Source organism: Ambystoma mexicanum, chromosome 2q, assembly GCF_040938575.1.
Source record: "Ambystoma mexicanum isolate Mex_15411 chromosome 2q, UKY_AmexF1_1, whole genome shotgun sequence".
NCBI classification, from domain to species: domain Eukaryota; kingdom Metazoa; phylum Chordata; class Amphibia; order Caudata; family Ambystomatidae; genus Ambystoma; species Ambystoma mexicanum.
Genome location: NC_090924.1, coordinates 539,990,391 through 540,009,068, shown reverse-complemented (window position 1 = coordinate 540,009,068; position 18,678 = coordinate 539,990,391). Strand labels below are relative to the sequence as shown.

At 46.4% G+C, this 18,678-nt stretch overlaps 1 protein-coding gene across 2 annotated transcripts in view; it reads left to right on the top strand.

Moving 5' to 3' along the window:
- The window catches only part of DLEC1 (DLEC1 cilia and flagella associated protein), a 1,790,999-nt gene that overhangs the window by 1,008,101 nt on the left and 764,220 nt on the right, over positions 1-18,678 (top strand). For both annotated transcript variants that reach the window (XM_069647686.1, XM_069647685.1), the window contains exons 21-22: positions 5,531-5,670; positions 6,617-6,770. In XM_069647686.1, the coding sequence (XP_069503787.1) occupies positions 5,531-5,670; positions 6,617-6,770 (294 nt within the window). The remainder of the gene's footprint in view (positions 1-5,530; positions 5,671-6,616; positions 6,771-18,678) is intronic.

Sequence of the window (18,678 nt, the reverse complement as noted above, 5' to 3'; positions counted from 1 at the left end):
TATGCGCTCTTTCTACAGTGAAGTTCTGGGTGAGGGCTCCCGGGCCAATTTCTTGCTGCAACAGGGTCTCAATGTATTCCGTCGGGTTCGCCCCTTCCTCTCCTACAGGGAGCCAAATTTTTGTTACGTCTAGCCCTGCCTTCCGCATCCTTGGCCCTGTCTTGCAGGTCATGCACCTGTTGTTGCAGTACCCTGACTTCTTCAGAGGTGTCTTTAAGGCCACTGGTATTCTCTGACACTGACTTTTCCAGTGTACCCGTGCATTCAGCAGCACCCTCACATCTTGTCTAAGCAAGTTCACATCTATGCTGATGGCATCTATTTTAGCTACAAGGGACTCCTTCAGAGATGCTGTGGCCGCTAGGATCTGTTGATCTCCATCCGCTAGTGGCGGTTCTTTTTGAGGTGTTGAGGTTGCTTGGGCAGGGCTTTTCGTTAGGTGCACAGTTTTGGTGCATGCCTCCAGAGTGAGCTCATCCCCCTGCATCTCTGGGGTTTAGATGCCATGGTTTGCTTCTATCTTGATCCACAGCACCCATGCTTGTAATTGTGCCACCCGGGCGCATACGTTCTGCTGCTTGTCAGTCTGTTTTTAACAGCGGGTTAGCTGTTGTCCCGTCGTGTGCTTCCGGGGCACTGTAGCGTGCCTGCTAGGTACTAGTGCTCAGGATCAGATAGTGCCATGGGAATTGGGGAAGTTCATTACTTGATTGCTTTGTGAGAGCACGTCTCAATTTTGGTTCCTCAACCCCATTAGCTCAGCCAGCCGTGTGCAATTTAGCTGTTTCAACCTACTGGCCCTTCCAACAGTCTCAATTCACTTGCGTCAGCGGACCCCACCACCTCTCAGTTTAATCTGGTCTGTGCCCACCCAGCGCCGCGGTTTCTGGTCTGCACTGGTTCCAGGACCCCATCCATGCCCAGAACTAGTGGTGTCTATCCTGGATGTGGTGACATCCTGTCCTGTGAGTTGACTGGGGAATCTTCCACTCAACGTGACGTGGGATGTGCGCTTCCCTGCAGCGCCTAGTTAAGCTTCTCAAACTCCTCGGGTGTTTCACATTTTACTGGCTGCTATTGGATGGGAGACATTTATCTGGACTGTACTGCTTTCCCTCTGTAGCAATGTTTATTATGGCTCAGTTGCATCTGCCTATTGTTATCTGCATCCTCCAGTTAGACTGTTATACTGTAGCAAGTACTACCATGATATGCAATGTCCTGAACTCTGGGGCTGTGCCCCTTTGATGCAAGTTTATTCACTTAAACCTCCCATATATATACGGTATGGAGTGTCTCCCCCAATGGTCTTAATGGGTGAACAGCGCTATGTGTGTTATCACTCCTCCAGGTGAGCCGGCCTTCAATCTGACTCGTGTTGCAGCAGAGTCCATGACACTGCACTAAGTATGGTATCCATTGCAGGCGCTCCTCCGCAGGCCTGTTCCCTCCGCAGTCCACCCTTGCAAATCATTCACTGGGCAAGTCAATTCCCACTCTGGACCGGCCCTCCGTCTTGCCGGGGCCAGCTTCCCTCTTGGTCCGCACCTATGTCACTGCCTGCTTTCTTTGCAGTCTGCCCGTTGGTACAATGCGCTTCCAGGCTTGCTTCCAATGTGGTTGGCTTGCACGTAGCAACCAGAGCCAGCTCCCCCTGTGGTCCACTTGCACTCTGCAGCCAGGGAAATTTAAAGCTGCAATCCGTCCCTTACGTGTTCGCCATATTGATGATACCCACACTTCAGCACATAAAAATATCTCACTGGGGAGGTTGGGTACTCTTATGCAGTCACGTCTACCGACGTGCTTCTGATATTATTACGGACCAATGCTTCCGCCGTGCTCCGCTTACCCTGGAACAGTCAATGGCTACATGCACACTGTATAGCACCTGGCCAGGGGTAGCTACTGTTCAGTTGCCCCGCCGCCGCCAGCTGGCAGCCCAGGCTTTCAGTTAAGGTGCAGAGTACCTTCTGGGTGGCTCAGACGTCCGGATCTGGGTCTCTGCAGTACGCAAGCTACTGCAGCAGCGATCTCTGTCGCGGTTCGTGCCACAGCAGTCCCTGAGCTGCACTCTTCACCCGTGTCAAAGTAGATCTATTCAGGCGCCGGTGTCATTTCTATTGCTGCGACTAGTAACTATGCGCCCGCTCCTTTTGTTTGCCACAACACATCGGGTCATAGACTCGCGGTATCCGCCATCTTGGTTTCGGCTTCCCGTGTCAGAGCATCAACTTCCACAGGTTCCTGCAACGCGATCTCACAGCGTTTGTCTTGTCTTCTTGCCCGCAGCTGTGCACAGTACTTTCATGTACCTTTTGATGTTACTGCTGACACCCCATTTACACCCTCTATGCCCACAGGCCATCCCCACCCTCTATGGTCCCCCCGTGTTGTTCCCTTGTGCCCCCCCCCCTTCCTGTACACAGGAGTCTGTCCTGATACATTCTGGTTTCACCATCACCATCTTGTGGCCAATGCTGGATTTGACTTTTATGGACTTCATTGATTCACGGTGTGTCACCCTTTCTCGACTCTCATGCTGGACTTCCTTTGCATCTTGTACTCATGGGGGCCCTGAATCATGCTGTTCCCATGTTCATCTTGTATCCAGACTTACAACATTATGTGTTACTACTGACTTCTGCAATTGTATTCGCTCTCCCCTCTTGCTTTTCCACTCTTTTTGACTGCTTACTCTCTGTTCTATTCCCCCTCTCCCTTTTCCTATCTCCTCCCCTTACTTTATCTATGCACTTACTCTATCAGAATTGTCCCTGGACCTAGTATGATGGCACCTTCGTCTGTTGCTCCCCCATCCCCTTAGTGTCCCCCCTCACCCATCCAGCACTATCTGAAACGTTGTCAGGCCTAGTACGATAGTTGCTTGTTTTGCTCCTCCCCTCCCTTTCTGCACCCCTCTCCCTCACCTTTTGTTTTCCTCCGGCTCTACCAGAAATGTCGTCAGGCCTAGTACGGTAGTTGCCTGTCTGTTTCCATTTCCTTCCCATTCTACCCGTCCCTTCCTTATCTATGTCTTAGCTCTTGCACTATCTGAAATGTCGTCAGGCCGAGTACGATAGCTAACTTCACATCCTTACTGTTCATGGCCTGTAAGAATGTCGCTGTATTTTCCCTTGTTCCCTCCCTTGCCTTGAAGCGCTTTGAAACACATTGTGTATAGGCGCTATATAAATCAACTATCATATCATATCATATCATATCAAACTATCATATCATTCAGAGTCAGCATGCTGCCCTCGGTCCCGATCATAACAGATCAGCAGGAGCCACATGATTCACGTCCTCACTGCATGACTGCCAAGCCACGCCCCCCGTCTTGTGTGCCTTATTGTGATTCGCCAAATAGGCCTGAACTCTATCCTTTGCTTTTATGTGAATACAATTATATAACCACTTTTAAAGCTTGAAAATTACATCAAAGAGTGGTCGTGTGTGCCTAATTGTGTTTTTTTCCTGAAAAACTGAATATTATACTTTGTATAAAAATGACATACATTTCATTCACAAGAGTATAAACAACTGAAGAAGCAAACAAGCATTGCCTAAAGCCAAGCGGTACCCCATAGTAATTGAAGCTGAAACTTTCTCAGAGCTTAGAGCAATCCAGCTACATTGTGAAGTTACTAACAATAAAAAGGCCTAAAATACAAGTGCTGTTACCGGAAGCTAAAAGAGTGGCACCAAGGCCTCTAGGTGATTGTTTGGGCTGATAGCTGGTAGAAAGGCAAAGGTGAAGTTGGGGGAAGGGTAACTGGCTGCTTGTAAAGACTATCCTGAAGCAGACTTAACCTGTAATGCCCAAGACGGTCACGGCCAGAGAAAATTAAGTTCTGGAGGCACACCCAGGGTATTATTGTTGTGGCAGCTAGACAAGAAAGGCAGAGAGGCTGCCCCTTTGAAGAAAGGAAGAGTAACTTGCCTATCTGAGGAGGTTGGAGTATCTTGTCGAAGTATGTCTAAAAGGTAATTGAAGCTGTAGCAGTAGTCCAAAGCATTGGAACTAAAGAGGTGTATCTGGTTGTCAGTAGATGCTACATTGCAGTTGGTGAAACTAATGTGAAATATTGTGGGATAAGTGGTGTCTATTCACATGGTGAAGCAATTAGAAAAATCATTGTTGAAGTAGAAGTAGCAGTATCAAGAAGGCGTCCTGACAAACATACCCTTTTGAATGTCAAAAATCCTAATTCAAGAAGTCATAAATGTTAACCAGGAACTGTGTAATATTAACAGCGTGGATAGTACATTTTCTTTGAACTGTGGTGAATCTACATAGGGGAGTGATAAAGCCTTGTGGTGAGGATTAGCATTGGGGATGTTTTTCCTGGAAGTGAAGAGTGGATGACTTTATCCAAAGAGGAGATTCGTTACCATTGGAACTTTTTGTTGATGAACGTCTGTTTTGACGTAAGAATCACCAGAATTACATTAAGACATTTTATTTCTATGGTTGAATTTATTTTTTTCATGAAGTGACTTTGAATCCTGGGGAAGGGAGATCTCCCAGGACATTAGAAGGTCATTGAGGAAATTGTATATTGTTTGTTGTGTTGAATTGCCATACCTTTTGACATTTATGTGTTTGTTGTTTAGTGTGAGGGCCAGTTATCCTATGTTAAAGTATGTTCCCTTAACTTTTAGAATAGGCAGGGAATTCCATAGTAGAGTAGAGCAAGTGAGGTATTTTGATATATTTTCTTTACAAATAAAATGGCATCTTTTGAAGGATCTTCAAACAGTGGTCTGCCTCGCATTACTGACCCCACATACAGCAATATATAGGTTTACTTTCAGTAAAATGGTTCTGAATAGTTGGAAGGGCTAGGGTATTTTGTGAAGTGACAGCATTCAATGGGCTGCACCCCAGGTGATCGTCCTTGTCCCCAGAGGGGGAGTACCTCCCCATGAGGTCCTCCTGCATTTACCCTTTTCCTAGGGGGACTATTGGGTAGCAGCTACACCTCCTAGTCTCATGGAAAAGAGATCCCCTTGGGGAGACGTGACGATACCTTGTGAATCGTCACACACCTTCGCCTAACCCAAAAATGGGAGATCTTGCAAACCATCCAAGATGAGAGGCACGACTGAAATTCTGGCATTTGCACCGCAGTAAGGATGGTGAGCGTCCAATAAGCCTTTGCTTTGCCATCTGAAGTGTGTGGATTCTGAGTGAGAATGTTAGCTTCTCCTAATGTTGGCTCGCTACTAATTTTGGTCTTCCAACTTCCTGTTGTCTCCAGCATAACTGTACAATTCTGACAAGTATTTCACTCAGCACACAAGAAAATGATTCTGACTTAGTTGAGGACCTGCCTCACAGGAGATACAAACTGGTATAGCTTGCTCCTCAGCTCATATAACCGAGTCTTGGTTTGGCTTCACCCGCAACCCATTACGGTTTCCGCCATTATATTGTCAGCTCCATTAATATGATGATTTGTAATTGGATAATATTTTGGTTGGGTAATTAAGTGTTTTTGATTTCCAACTCTTTTGTCCTAATTAGGTGTCCCAGTTCAGTGTCCACCCACCGTGTGGAGAGTTGACCCCTTTGGGTTCAGAGACTGTTTCCGTTTTATTTAAGGCGTTGTCGTGCCAGAGGCTTCAGACGGTCTTGGAACTCGAGGTAGAAAATGGAGATGGAAGGTAAGAAATTGGGCTCCGGTTTCAAACATCTTTTGCAAAAATGTACATTTTTATTATAGCACTGTATTGCCTCAGACATCTGTATAATGTAAGGTGTAATGCAACTGGTGACCCAAAAAGGTATGTATTTGCTTTGTAGAAATTCAATGATATGGTGGTGCTCACTCAGCTACCTGCACTTTGAAAACAAAAATAAAAACACTATCCCTGTTTGCGGGCTGTGTTGAAAGCCAAACCTTTCCTGATTAAACCAGAGCCCTTTGCTATCCTCTAATTGCGTACGCTGCATGCACTTTTTCTGACGTCATTGAAGTTAACGAACGTATCACTTTCCCATTATGTAAATATGTCAGCTGATGCTGGAAATCCTTGCACAGTTTTGCAGGCATATTTTTCTGCAGGTGCACCTCGGTTCTGGCCGAACCTGTTACACTAATATGCAATGGAAAGGCTGTGGTGGGGCAGGTTAATGGAGGAACATAAGGAAAAGGAGAAGGAATTGGCATGCCCCGGGTATGGCTCTGGGCTCTTTTCAACAGTGAGCGTATATGTGGATACAAATGAAGCCAAAAAATGTGAACAGGATGTTTAAAAATGGTAACACCAGAGAAAGGCCTGTTTGGTCTGAAAGCTAATGCGGCTAGCCTATCATTGTACTCATTTGTTGTTTGTGAGATTTACAGGCTCTCTGCTTTTCTGAATAAAAAATGCAATAATTTCTAGAGTAGGATTTATCAGGTTAATGTTGGCAATCGTCGACTAGCGTGCTTTACGAGTGCTGACATGGTAAGATAACAGACGGTTGAGACATTTAATGAGCGAATGTTGGAACAGGTGGACAATACGGTGGATTGTCGCATAAACAGCTTTCAGTTTTCCAATGTTTTTCAGAGGTGTTTTTTTAAGTTCTGTAAATTAAACTAGTCTTGATATTTTTTTTTTTTAGCTATATTGCTGTGACTGCTGACGTTCAGAACCCTCAAGTGTGCCTGATTTCGAGCCAGTTGGTCTTCAATGATATTTATATTGGCATTCCATCACAAGCAACTGTAAAGCTGTTTAACCAAGGACTGCTTCCAGCCACTTATTCATGGGGCGAGGTCAGTTTTGTCATACCCATCTATATTTCTACAAAATGCACATTTTGAGACAGAATACATACAAAACGTGAGTTTAGGCATGTCCGTAATCCCATGTTATGTTTAGTGAGATATAGACTGTACTGAATTTTATGCCACCATGAAAATAGGGAACAGCGAACGTATTCTCACAAATCTGTTTTCTCTCCCATGAGAATCCCGAGCCGCTCCCAAACAAAATAGATCTAAAGCGTAAGTGCCGGGTATAAAATGGGATTTTCTTTTCTGTCTCCAGTTAATTATGCTTCTTGATTTTTAAAGGATTACCCTTTTGGCAAGCGATGTCTAGGACAGATATTACCTTGGAAAATGAATATTTGTTAACAAGTGTAGATTTTTCAAATTCCCATCAGATTTTAAGTCACCAACTGATTTTGAAAATGTAGGAAGTTACTGAGAGGTTTTCTCTCTGTGCCTATGGCTCTCTGCCTCAGGCAGAGAGAAAGGTTGCCAAATCATAAAGGTATGGGGAATGACTAGAGCCGTGGAGGCAGTACAGCAATAATTATTAACCTTTTTCAGCCACCAGGAGGCATTTGGCAGCTCTCTCCAGCTTCAGAGCATGCCCATGATGACGGGCGTGACATCAGGGGGAGTATATATAGAGCCATTGGTGCCTCGTTACTTCAGTTCCTTTTTTCCTGCATACTCAGTTTGCTGCTCAAGAATGCCACTAGCTGTTTCTCTTTACTAACTGCATTATGCCAAACCCTAACAAGGCCTTCAATCCCTGTAGGGATTGCTTGAAGGAGCTGTCTGTCTCTGACCCCTATACGGTTTGTCTGTATTGCATGGGGGAAAACATGGCATTCAAGACTGTGGTTCATGAAAGTACATACATGTGAAGTCTCTCCAGCAGCATGTGCTAAACTGTACACCTTCCTCCACAAGAGCAGGAAGTACACACCTCCAAGTCTCTTGCTTCGGAGCCCCCACCCAAGAAGGACTGGTTCCCGAAGGAGACGGGGGTTGAACACTGCTCGAGGGAGGAAACACATTGAGCAGTTTCCAGTTCACATAAAGTTTACTGAAATGAGCAGAAGAAGCAGCACATGAAGCAACACATGAGGACATACTCCCCCTGTGAATCTTCTGGATGCCATTCTTCCTCCTGATCCCCAAGAAGAAGACTTGCCACTCCATTCTGAGGCTGATTAAGAATCTTTTGGAGAATCACTACCCTTGAAAGTACTATTCCCCACTTGCTCCTCTATACTAGAGCAGTGGGAGGAATTCAGGCAGCAGATGTTAACCATCTTCGCCAGGTCTCTGGCGCAGGAAACTTTGGCAATGATGCCAGTGGTGGAGTAAGGGCCCACCTTGCTTTGACAAGCCTGCACAGACAGCTCTTCGGACAGCGATCACATTTCTGTTGGCTTGGTTCTGGCATAGACACTTAAGGCAGCTCCTATCCCAGATCAGTTGGCTCCACATTCAAGCATCTGAACCCCATTGCTGGCTTCTTTGTTCAGATTGGTTCATTCAAGCATGCACCCCAGATCTGGTGTTGGCCTACCTGCACCACACCTACTGTCTGCTACACTGTTTGGGTTTACCCATTCTTAGGATAGAATACCCCATTCCAGTTCCTCTGTTTCATAGTGGCGGTTCTATACACTTGCTCCATTAGAGCTTTCTCCCGCCCCACCTCACCCACCAGGATTGGATGATGAACATCCTCTGGATGGTTTGTCTCTTCTAGATATTGGTCCTAGCCTCATCCTTTCTGCTTCTTCTGGGGCTCATGGTATCCTGTCTCTGTATGGTGCCCAAGGCTTAGTGCCAAACAGAGCCCATCCAATGGTTACTCCTTTGTCAGTGGCCTTCGAATAAGGACAAGATATTGAACCTATTACAGATACTGGAACTTGTACCACAGAACCTTCTATGGTGGGCCAAGTGAGTGAAAATATTGAGGGGAGAGACTCTACATCACCATTGGCTGCAGCTGACAGTTGTCACACACGCCTTGCAGAAGAGCTGGGGTGCTCACCTGGACGATCTGAAGGTGAGTGAGCTATGGTCTCCTGCTGAGGCACAGGAACACATCAATCTGCTGGAACTGCAGGCCATCAAGCTAGCCCTTGTGACATTCTTTCAGTCTGTGCTGGGCAAATGCGTCCTAATTCTGATGCACAACATGGTGGCTATACATTTCCTCAACAAAAGAGGTGATGAGGGGTTTATGAGGATAATACTGTTCTGCCTTTCCAGGTACTACGATCTGCTTGGGAAGGAGGTGCCTGAAAGTCTCAAGATACATTTCATCAGATTTCTGGTAGCCACTTCTACCCTGAAGAGAGGTGTCCCAGTTTTGGATATCTGTCGGGCAGCTGCATAGGCTTCCCTGCACACTTTTGCCAAACACAAATGCCTGGATTTCTTGCCTAGTCCAGGTGCCCTTTTTGAGCGGGCAGTGCTCCAGAGTTTTCTGGTCTAGGTGGTGGTTCTCGTTGTACTCCCTCTGCTATGGGTGTCTATCTAAGATGAGGAATCCATGGGAGAAAGCAATCCATGTTCTTTATGATGGATTAGTCCTTCATCACACCGATTTCTCATTGCCCCCCCTATCCCTTATGATGGATAGCTTGTTCACCTCTTGATGATCTGTGGTCCTCAAGCTGCTGAGTGCTAGTGAAAATATCTGGGAGAAAATGCTAATCCGTCAGAAAGGGCATTATAGAGAGAGATCATTTGTTCCACTGAGCCGAGCAATGAACTCAATGTATTTGCAGAGAAGCTGCCCAGCCTGAGTCACTTAGTGACCCTGTGGAACTTTCATGCTGTCCCTTGGATGGCATTCATTTGATTGAATGTGTCAAGTCCTTGTATGCTCGTAAGGTCACCATTTTACAAAGGACGGGGAAGCAAGGAGGCGGAGACCCTAAAATGATATCAGGACATTTTGAGGCAGAGAGGACATGTGTCCAAGAGTGGACAGAGGCGGTATGTATAAAGGGTGCTAGGTAGCTGTATATGTGACAAAGAAAGCAAACCTACATCACAAACTACAGATGGAATGAGGAAAGGGAACAGAGACTCTGTTATTTTTCAGACAGCTCGTTTTTAATATTCAACAATGTTGAAAATAAATGTAGTGAGTGTAGTTTGGTGTGGTATGCTCATTATTTTTGGCATTGAATTGGGAAGTAAAAATGAGATTTTTTTTTACTCCTTTGGCAGATTTTCATGTTTCTCAGATTATTTTGTATTTTTTGATGCAGAAATAAAAAAAAAATATTTCCACAGATTTTTACTTTTTTGCCACACCTTAGGATTTCTCAGCTTATGATACAGAACTTTATACATTAACACACTTATATTGGCGGCAAGCCCATCAATTCAGTCCATTTGTTTGCCTCTTGTTAGGCAGAATTATATGCAGTAACCTTTGGGAACACCACACACAATTAAGACTACAAGTGACAGTACAAATTCACCTTTGGTACAAGCCTGTACTACACAGTTAAAGTGGTAGCGATGGCTGAGCAGCCAGACTTATCTCAAGAGTAAGTGAGCAGTATCAAATAGTTACACAAAAGACAGCAATTACTATGATTCAGGCAAACACTGACTCAAGGTTTTCAAGTAAAAGAATATACATTTATTTCACTCTTCAGCTGTATAACATTACACTATTATAAGCAGTTTAAAAATCACACTCTTAATACACCACACCGCTCCCAAAAAGTTCCAGACAAGTTAAGCTCACAAAATAAAGTGGGAGCAAAATGGCACTCCAGTAATTTAAAAGGGAGGGAAAAACAAAGTTAATATAAATTGAACCACATCAACAGGTAAGTACTCAGGGCAATTGAGCAATAGGAACTACAGTGATAGCATCAGGTAGAAAAGGCTTAGGGCCAAAGTCAATGGGTCAAAAGTCTTTTGCTCAAGATCACACAGTTCAGGGTAGTTTGCGGTAAAGTTCGTGCCACGGATTCCGGACGAGGTTGGTTGGCAGAAAAGTTAGCTCAAAGAGAAGAGAAGGACAAGCCCTCGGTTTGAAGAAAGATTTCAAACACTTTCACCGCGGCTGAACGGAACGAACAACCGTATTTGTACAGTACCTTAAAACGGAGAGGAAGCTGTAGCTGAGGCAGATGTTCCTGGTAGTTCCTGCAGGCTCCCAGTTCCTGAAGCAAAGTAGGAAGACTGGAGGGTCCTGCACTACCCAGGGAAGAAACCAGCAGCAGAGCAAAGCAACGAATAAAAGGTGCACTCCTTAAAACCCAAGCAGGGTCCGACCTTCCTGGCTATCCAGCCCACTGTAGCTCTGTAAAGCGAATTCAACCAGAGGAGGGGTTCTGGCTTGCAGTTTGGGCAAACTGGTTGGTCCCACCGGCTCAAGGGATGAAGTTTCCTGGAGGATCTTCTGTGTCGTCGGATTCTGAAGATTCGGACCTGCAGCAGAGCTTCACCGGGCGGTTCAGTCGTTGTAGGGGTCCTCTTCCATCTGCTCCTTGTTGGTCTTTTCATTCCAGTGGCGGCTCTGCCTTTCCAGTCCCACAGACATGCTTTTTATGCAGTTTTCACCCATTCATACAGCCTAGCTGTCAATCACACAGCAGGGTGGCTGTCCTGGCAAGGACAGTCACCCAGCCAATCAAACACGAGTGCGACTTGGGTTACCAATGAAAACCATAGCAGGGGTCCTAAGACCCCCCCCCCCCTCACATCCTGCCTACCCAGACTTTCAGGCGCCTTAAGGAGGGCTTCTGGGCAGAAGCCCGCGAAAAGACGGCAAACAAAGGGAACAAACCTGGTTTGGCACGCAGAGTAAAAAACGAGAAAGACATTTACAAAAAGAGATGGTGAATAAACCCAACCGGAACTGTAGTAAAATATATATGGTTAAGCGGGTTTATGTTTGAGGCTAATATAATAGCCTAAAACAACACCATGGTTATTTAAGATAACCGCGGTATAAAAAATAGGGTAGTTACCACTGCCACCAGCCAAGTCTTGATGTAAAGTGAGCGAAACAATGCTCCAAGAGACACAGACAAAAAGGGATAAGAATTAACCCTTTCCAATACTCCATGTAAGATGAGGTGTACTGGATCTGTGGTTAAAGTGACTAATATAAAGTTAATGGCAACTTTACCTTTTCTGGGGGACAGTAGTCAGCCCCAGAAAATGGAGACTGTGGGAAGTCTCAAAGACAACCCTGTGTCACTGCACTGAAGGTGCTGTGTAACACATGAAAAATATGAGGCCATGGAGTAGGTGATGCTCCAGTGCTCAAGATCACACAAAAAGTAAAAACACACACAGCAAAACACATGTAAGAGTGGGAAAAAGGCTCATTCTCTTACCAGGTGAAAAAAATAAACCCTGAAATCCAGCAAAGATGCTGAGGGACTCATTAGGTAAGGGAAATCAGCCATTTATGACATCTCTGTAGCACATTTTTGGGTGTTATCTTTGATTTCACAGATCAATTGCCTATTGGCATAGACAGTATATATGAGCTTGGCACTTTTTGTGGAGGCACACATATGTGCCAGTACTATGAATAGTAGCACATTGTCCATTTAATCTGAATTCTTGTAACTGTTAGGCAATTTAAAACAGTTATTTCTGCATGGGTTATTTGCAGCCATTCCTCTGATCCATATCTGGATAGTTGTCACATTTAGGGGATTTGAAATAGCCTCACTGCCTGCATAAGCATCTGACTGAAAGGTAATGGAACACTTGCAGCTATCGAGCAACCTCTGGTGTGTTAAACCTCTTAACCACATGTAACTGCAGCTACTTGATTTCTAAGCAATGCTGGATACTGTCACATGGCCTTGAATCAAAGTGTGTGTCTTGAGTAATTTTGTTAAGTCTACCTATTGAGAGCTTTTGTTCTCTGACGAAGCTCTTGAAGATAAATATCAGAAGGAAACGGGTGTCGGACAGCTGTGACATCATGCAAAATCAGTGTGTCATGGCATGGTGAGAGCAGTGTTATAGTGGCAGTCATTTTGTAGAAGCCAGTGGGACTGTTTTTGGGGGCAAAACATTGCAAATGTTCTATTAAGCCTTTACTTTCTTTCCATTCTCCTTGGTACATTGTTTTTTGACACTTTTGTGTTGATTTAATTCTTTTTTTACTAATGGTATTCTGCTCAGCACGTTAATGCTATTCTTTTATTATACGTTACCTTTTTATGTGTTTATGGCTGCCACTGTTAATGTGCTTAAAGAATATAATAACAATGCTGATGATTAATTTCTTTCAGCTGCTTTCTGATGCAGAGGGTGCCTTTCATTGCATTCTAACTTAAGTAGTATTTTTATGGGTGCCATCAAGGCGGAAATGCCAGACAATGCTATTATTAATTGTGTTGTCGGGGAAAATATTTCTTTTCAGTGTGATTTTCCATGTATGTTCAACTACAACATCCGTTATAGTCCCCACAGGCCATCCCCACCCCCCCTGTCCCCCATGTGATGTTCCCTTGTGCCCCCACCCTTCTTACACACAAGTGTTGCCTGTTTTCTTGATTCTTCTACCCGTCTCCCCCTCACCCCTTCCAGCCATCCTTTTGCACGAGTCTGCCCTGATGCATTCTGGTTTCACCATCACTGTCTTGTGGCCAATGCTGGATTTGACTTTTATGGACTTCATTGATTCATGCGTCATCCTTTCTCAACTCTCATGCTGGACTTCCTTTGCATCTTGTACTCATGGTGGCCCTCAATCATGCTATTTCCATCTTCCTCTTCTATCTTGGCTTGCAACATTATGTGTTACTACTGACTTCTGCAATTGTATTCGCTCTCCCTTCTTGCTTCTCCACTCTTTTTGACTGCTTACTCTCTGTTCTCTCCTCCTCTCCCTTTTCCTATATCCTCCCCTCCTCCATCTATGCACTTACTCTCTCAGAAGTGTCCCTGGACCTAGTATGATAGCAACCTCGTCTGTCTCCTCCCCCTCTTCCCTTACCTGTCCCCCTCCCCAGCACTATCTGAAATGTCGTCAGGCCTAGTACGATAGTCGCTTGTTTTGTTCCTCCCCTCCTTTTCTGCACCCCTCTCGCTCACCTTTTGTTTTTCTCCGGCTCCACCAGAAATGTCATCAGGCCTACTATGGTAGTCGCCTGTCTGTTTCCATTTCCTTCCCACTCTCCCCCTCCCTTCCTTATCTATGTCTTAGCTCTTGCACTATCTGTAATGTCATCAGGCTGAGTACGATAGTTAATTTCACATCCTTACTTTTTATGGCCTGTAAGAATGTCATTGTATTTTCCCTTGTTCCCTCCCTTGCCTTGAAGCACTTTGAAACACATTGTGTATAGGCGCTATATAAATAAACTATCATATCATAGTGAATTACCACTTGTGAAGGCATCACGAAGTACGACACAGACAACAGACTACAAGTTCAAACAAAAAGATATTTATTAACTTGCATGTCAGGATGGTTGAAAGCCTATCTTGCCCTTTGCTAAGGTGGGATTTCCCTACTTGAATGAAATTAAGGAAAGTCTGATTCAAAGAGTTCAACTTAGAAGTTTTCTGTGTCCAAAAAGTATCCTTGCCCTCACAACTATAATTAACCAATGTGTAGGGATGTCAATGTCAAAGGAAACAGTGCTTAACTCAAAGTTCCAAGCTTCTTCCAGCTCATAGCTTTCATTCAGCCCCCCTTCCCCAAGCATAAGAAAGTTCTGTGAAAAAGTCTTAAAATTTACCTTTTTCCAGTTCAAGGCGATATGGTTCAGAACAAATCCATGGGGTTCCCTTCCCCAAGTTTCAAGTAACACGATTCAAAACAAAGGAGTTTTGAGACTCTGGTCCCAAGACAACAAGTTTAGTCCCTCAGGTCTCCGGATTCCCTTCCCCCAAGACTGCAATGCCTTTACTTACACTTACTTACCTCAGTCATTTCAGAAATCTTTAACAAAACACCTGGTCAACCTGACCCTCTTTCTGGCTTGCCTCACCAGTTCCTTTACAGTGGTTTTGTTAGGCTTGTTATACAGTGTCCTTAGCGTTCACCCTTCAGGGCTCTCTGGTCTAGGCACAGTTGTCAGACCACACTGTCCACCCATCACAATTCGCGCAGTCAAGTCCCCTGGGCTCCTGGGTCCACTCACAGGTTACTTGACACTTGTTCCCTTTTATTGGGCTCTTGGCTGGGGTTTGGGGGGTATTCTTGTGCTCCTCTGGCTTCATCTGTGTCCCGCGTGGCTCTGCCACCATGTATCATACACCTCTTGCCAAACTGTAGCCTTGCCACCCTGCATTCACTCATTAAAGTTCACTGTTTGGCTTCCCGTAGCCTTTAATGTATTTGACTTTCAGGTTTGGGTCAATTTGTTTTGCCACATATATTTAAAGTTCACCTTCAGTTTAGAGTTCAGTGCGCTCTTCTGTTGCTTAATTAAGCTCAGTATTCAGTGTACACTTGTTCCCTTTAATGTTACATTTCCATTTAGTTCGGTATTCAATATGCGCTGGATTTATTTCAATATTAAGTTTCTATTTAGTTCGGTTTTCAATATGCATTTGTTTTTCAATGTTGTATTTCCATTTATTTCAGTATTCATTATGCGCGTAATTGCTTATTCTCATGAACCGTTACTCACATGTGGTCCTTTAGGAGCTCCCGGTGCTGGAGCGCCTCCATGACACTCGCCGGCCTTCTCTTCGTCCTCCCGTTGGTTCCCGTGACTTCCTTTCACCTCCTGAAGCCGGGAGAACCCACCGGTGCAAGCTCCCCTCATTCGCCATGTGTTCCCTGCTTCACACTGTCACTTCCAACCCTTGTTTCCCGACGCGGACAGCGTCCTCAGCATTCCAGGCTCCTCAGCAGCTCCTGCTGAGCTTTGGAGACACCCAGGCTTGTCGGGAATATGAAGCCCACTTATGTCGGGTCCCACAAGTCCTCTGGGACTTCAGCCGGCATCCTGGTTCTTTCTTCTGGGCCACCACGGCTGCCAACTTACACGGGTTTCCTGCTGCTCCTTCACACTCAGGTCTTCCTGTTACTTTACCTGCTGCACCCTTCTCTGCTAGGTTGGTCTCCCTTTATACACCTGCATCTGATTGATAGGCGACAGGAGGGAAGGTCTGATCAGCCTTGCCTGACTACAATTTAAGGGACATGCCTGACCCTCACAGTTCCTTGCATGCATCTTCTTCGTCCTAGTACCAAAGTACTCAAAGGGTGTACTCTTCATCACTCTTAGTTGCCTCTTCTTCATCCCAGCACTGGCACGTGTTACATGTGGAAAATTGATGGAAACTGGCATATAATAACCCACAAAGGTTGGGGGAGGGTTAAGGTGGTCATAAATAGGGAAAGAGGAATACTATGTCTTGCCCAAGTGCACCCCACTCCCAATCCTCAAGAACCCTCCACCCAGGACAAGGCTGTGGTGTTGAGCGAGACAGGTGCGCAGGAGCTGCTGCCTGACTATACGTAGCACGCTACGGTACGTGTCCACGCTTCTGTGCCTATAAGAACCGAGGTACGTGCCCTCTGCAGCAAAACCCTTGCAGGACAAGGCCGCAGTGCTGAAGTACGCAGATGCGCAGGAGATGCTGCCCGACTATACGTAACATGCTTCACTACGTTCATGCTTCCGTGCCTAATAAGAACTGAGGTACGTGCCCTCTGCGGCAAAGCTCTCGCAGGACTAGGCCGCATTGTTAAGCGACGCAGGTGTTTGGCGGCGATGGGGTAGCAGTATAGACAGTGAGTGTGGACGACCTCATCCTCCTGTCTGCCGGCTGCCAGGTAAGAAGGTGAGAGGAGATTTAGCTTGCTACACTTCACGCAACCCTCCTGACTTGGTGCCCCTTCTCACTCTTTCACACATGTTATTCCCCCCCCAGACCCGTCCTTGCATCCTCACCCCTTCCCCCCTGCTTACTTGTGCTCCCTCGCATCCTAGGCCTTGTGCGCCCCGTCACATCTTAGGCCACGTGCGCTCCCCTGCAACTCTAGGCTGCGTGTGCTACCTCGCATCTTAGGCTGCGTTCGCTCCTTTGCATCCTAGAACGCTTGCGCTCCCTCATATCATGGCTGCGTGCACTCTCTTGCATCTCTAGGCCTCATGCGCTCTCTCTCTCTCTACTCAGCCGCTCGCACCCCTCCTTTCCCTAACTGCTGCACTCCCCGCATGCCCCGCTGGCCCTCTCCCTCCCCCTTTCTTAGCTCCTGCCCCTGACCTATTGTGTACTGTTCTTGACGTTTTGCTCTCCACGGTTGTTGGCTTACATTGCATTGCCTGCATCCCTGCTGTGTTCATTCTTTACTTCTAGGTTCTTTGGTGGTCGCTCTGCTGTTGTCGTTTTTGTTTCTCCATGGTTGTTTGCTTACATTGTACTGCCTGCATCCCTGCTATGTTCATTATTTACTTCTAGCTTCCTTTGGCGATTGACTTTTGTCTTTGTATTGCATCTGATTTTCTGTCATTCTGTCCTCTGTGTGTCCCTCCTCCTTCCGTGTCCCCCCACCCTAGTGTTCCCCCGCCTGCCTGCCTTCCAACGCTACCACCCTCTCCCTTCTCCCCCCCGCACCCTCTATGGTGCGCTTTGTCTCACCTATCTTCTGTAACTGTTTTTCTATCGACTATCCTATCCTTCTCACTAAGTCTGGCAGGAAGAAGTTAAAAAGGGACATCCTGGTCTCCAACCCAGGCCTCCCTATCGCTGTTACCGACACCAGTGCATCCTCCAGACAGACCCTCACCAACATCCTCTTTGTCGTTCCCTCTCCAGGCCTATGAACCACCCATATGGTCTCTGTTCTCTCTCCTTTTTCCTCTTCCTTCATTAATGGTGGCACCCGATGGGAGGCCCTCCTGGCCCCCTTTCACTCCTTCAAGAGGCTAATGTCTACCTAAATGGCACCGTCCTGGTCCAAGGCCCTCAGCCCAACCTCCTCCTTTTTGATAGATGCTTCCCATGCCTTATCAACTTCCTTTCTTCTCCTGCTGTCCCTTCTTTCCCCTCTCTGGCTCCTCTGCCGCCACCGCCCTCTGCCACCTCTATAGCTGCCTCTGCTGCTTCTCCGGCCACCCTGCTGCCTCCTTCCTCCGCCACCCCACTGGCACCCACCTCCTCCTTGGCTACCGTACCTTCTCCTCCTTCATCCTCTGCCCATCCTTGGGCACCTACAACACTTCCGCAGGGTGTACCTCTGACCTATACCCCTCCACTGAAGTCGATCAAAGGGGGCAACCTGCTCCACATTGCGACTCACAACTTTCGCTCAGCTGTCAAACACTCCTCTGACATCTGCCGTCTCCTGGAAGAACTCGATTTGGATGTACTCGGTCTGACCAAGACGTGGTTCACGGCCAGCTCTGTCACGAGCTTTGACACTCTCCTTCCTGATGGCTACAATATCCTCTCTGAACCCAGAACCACCTATCTCAGTGGGGGTGTAGCCTTGATCTTACCGGAGTTGATCCCTGCTTCTATCATTCCTATGCAGGACTACTACTCCTTTGAATGCCTGGTCTGTAGGCTCTCTATCTTTCCTGGCCTTTCTCTCACTGTGGCCACTATCTACAGGCCGCCCAGCCTCTATCACTCTCGACTCTCTCTCTCTATTCATCCCTCTGGCCCGACTCACTCTGCAGGGCACACCCTGGATTTTCTGATCTCCTCAGACCTCCTCTATCCAATCCTCTCACCAATCCTTTCTCCTGGAGTGATCACTTTCTCCTTCTCTCTCTCTCTCTCTCTCTCTCTCTCTCTCTGTCTCTCTCTCTCTCTCTCTCTCTCTTCCCTCCTTCGCCCCCCCCCCCTCAGGCCAAGCCAACTCCAACACTTCCACCTACCTACTCGGTCATCCGACCCATGAAGAGTGTGTCAGTTAAGGCTGTCACTGCTACTTTGTCACCTCCTTTGGCTGACT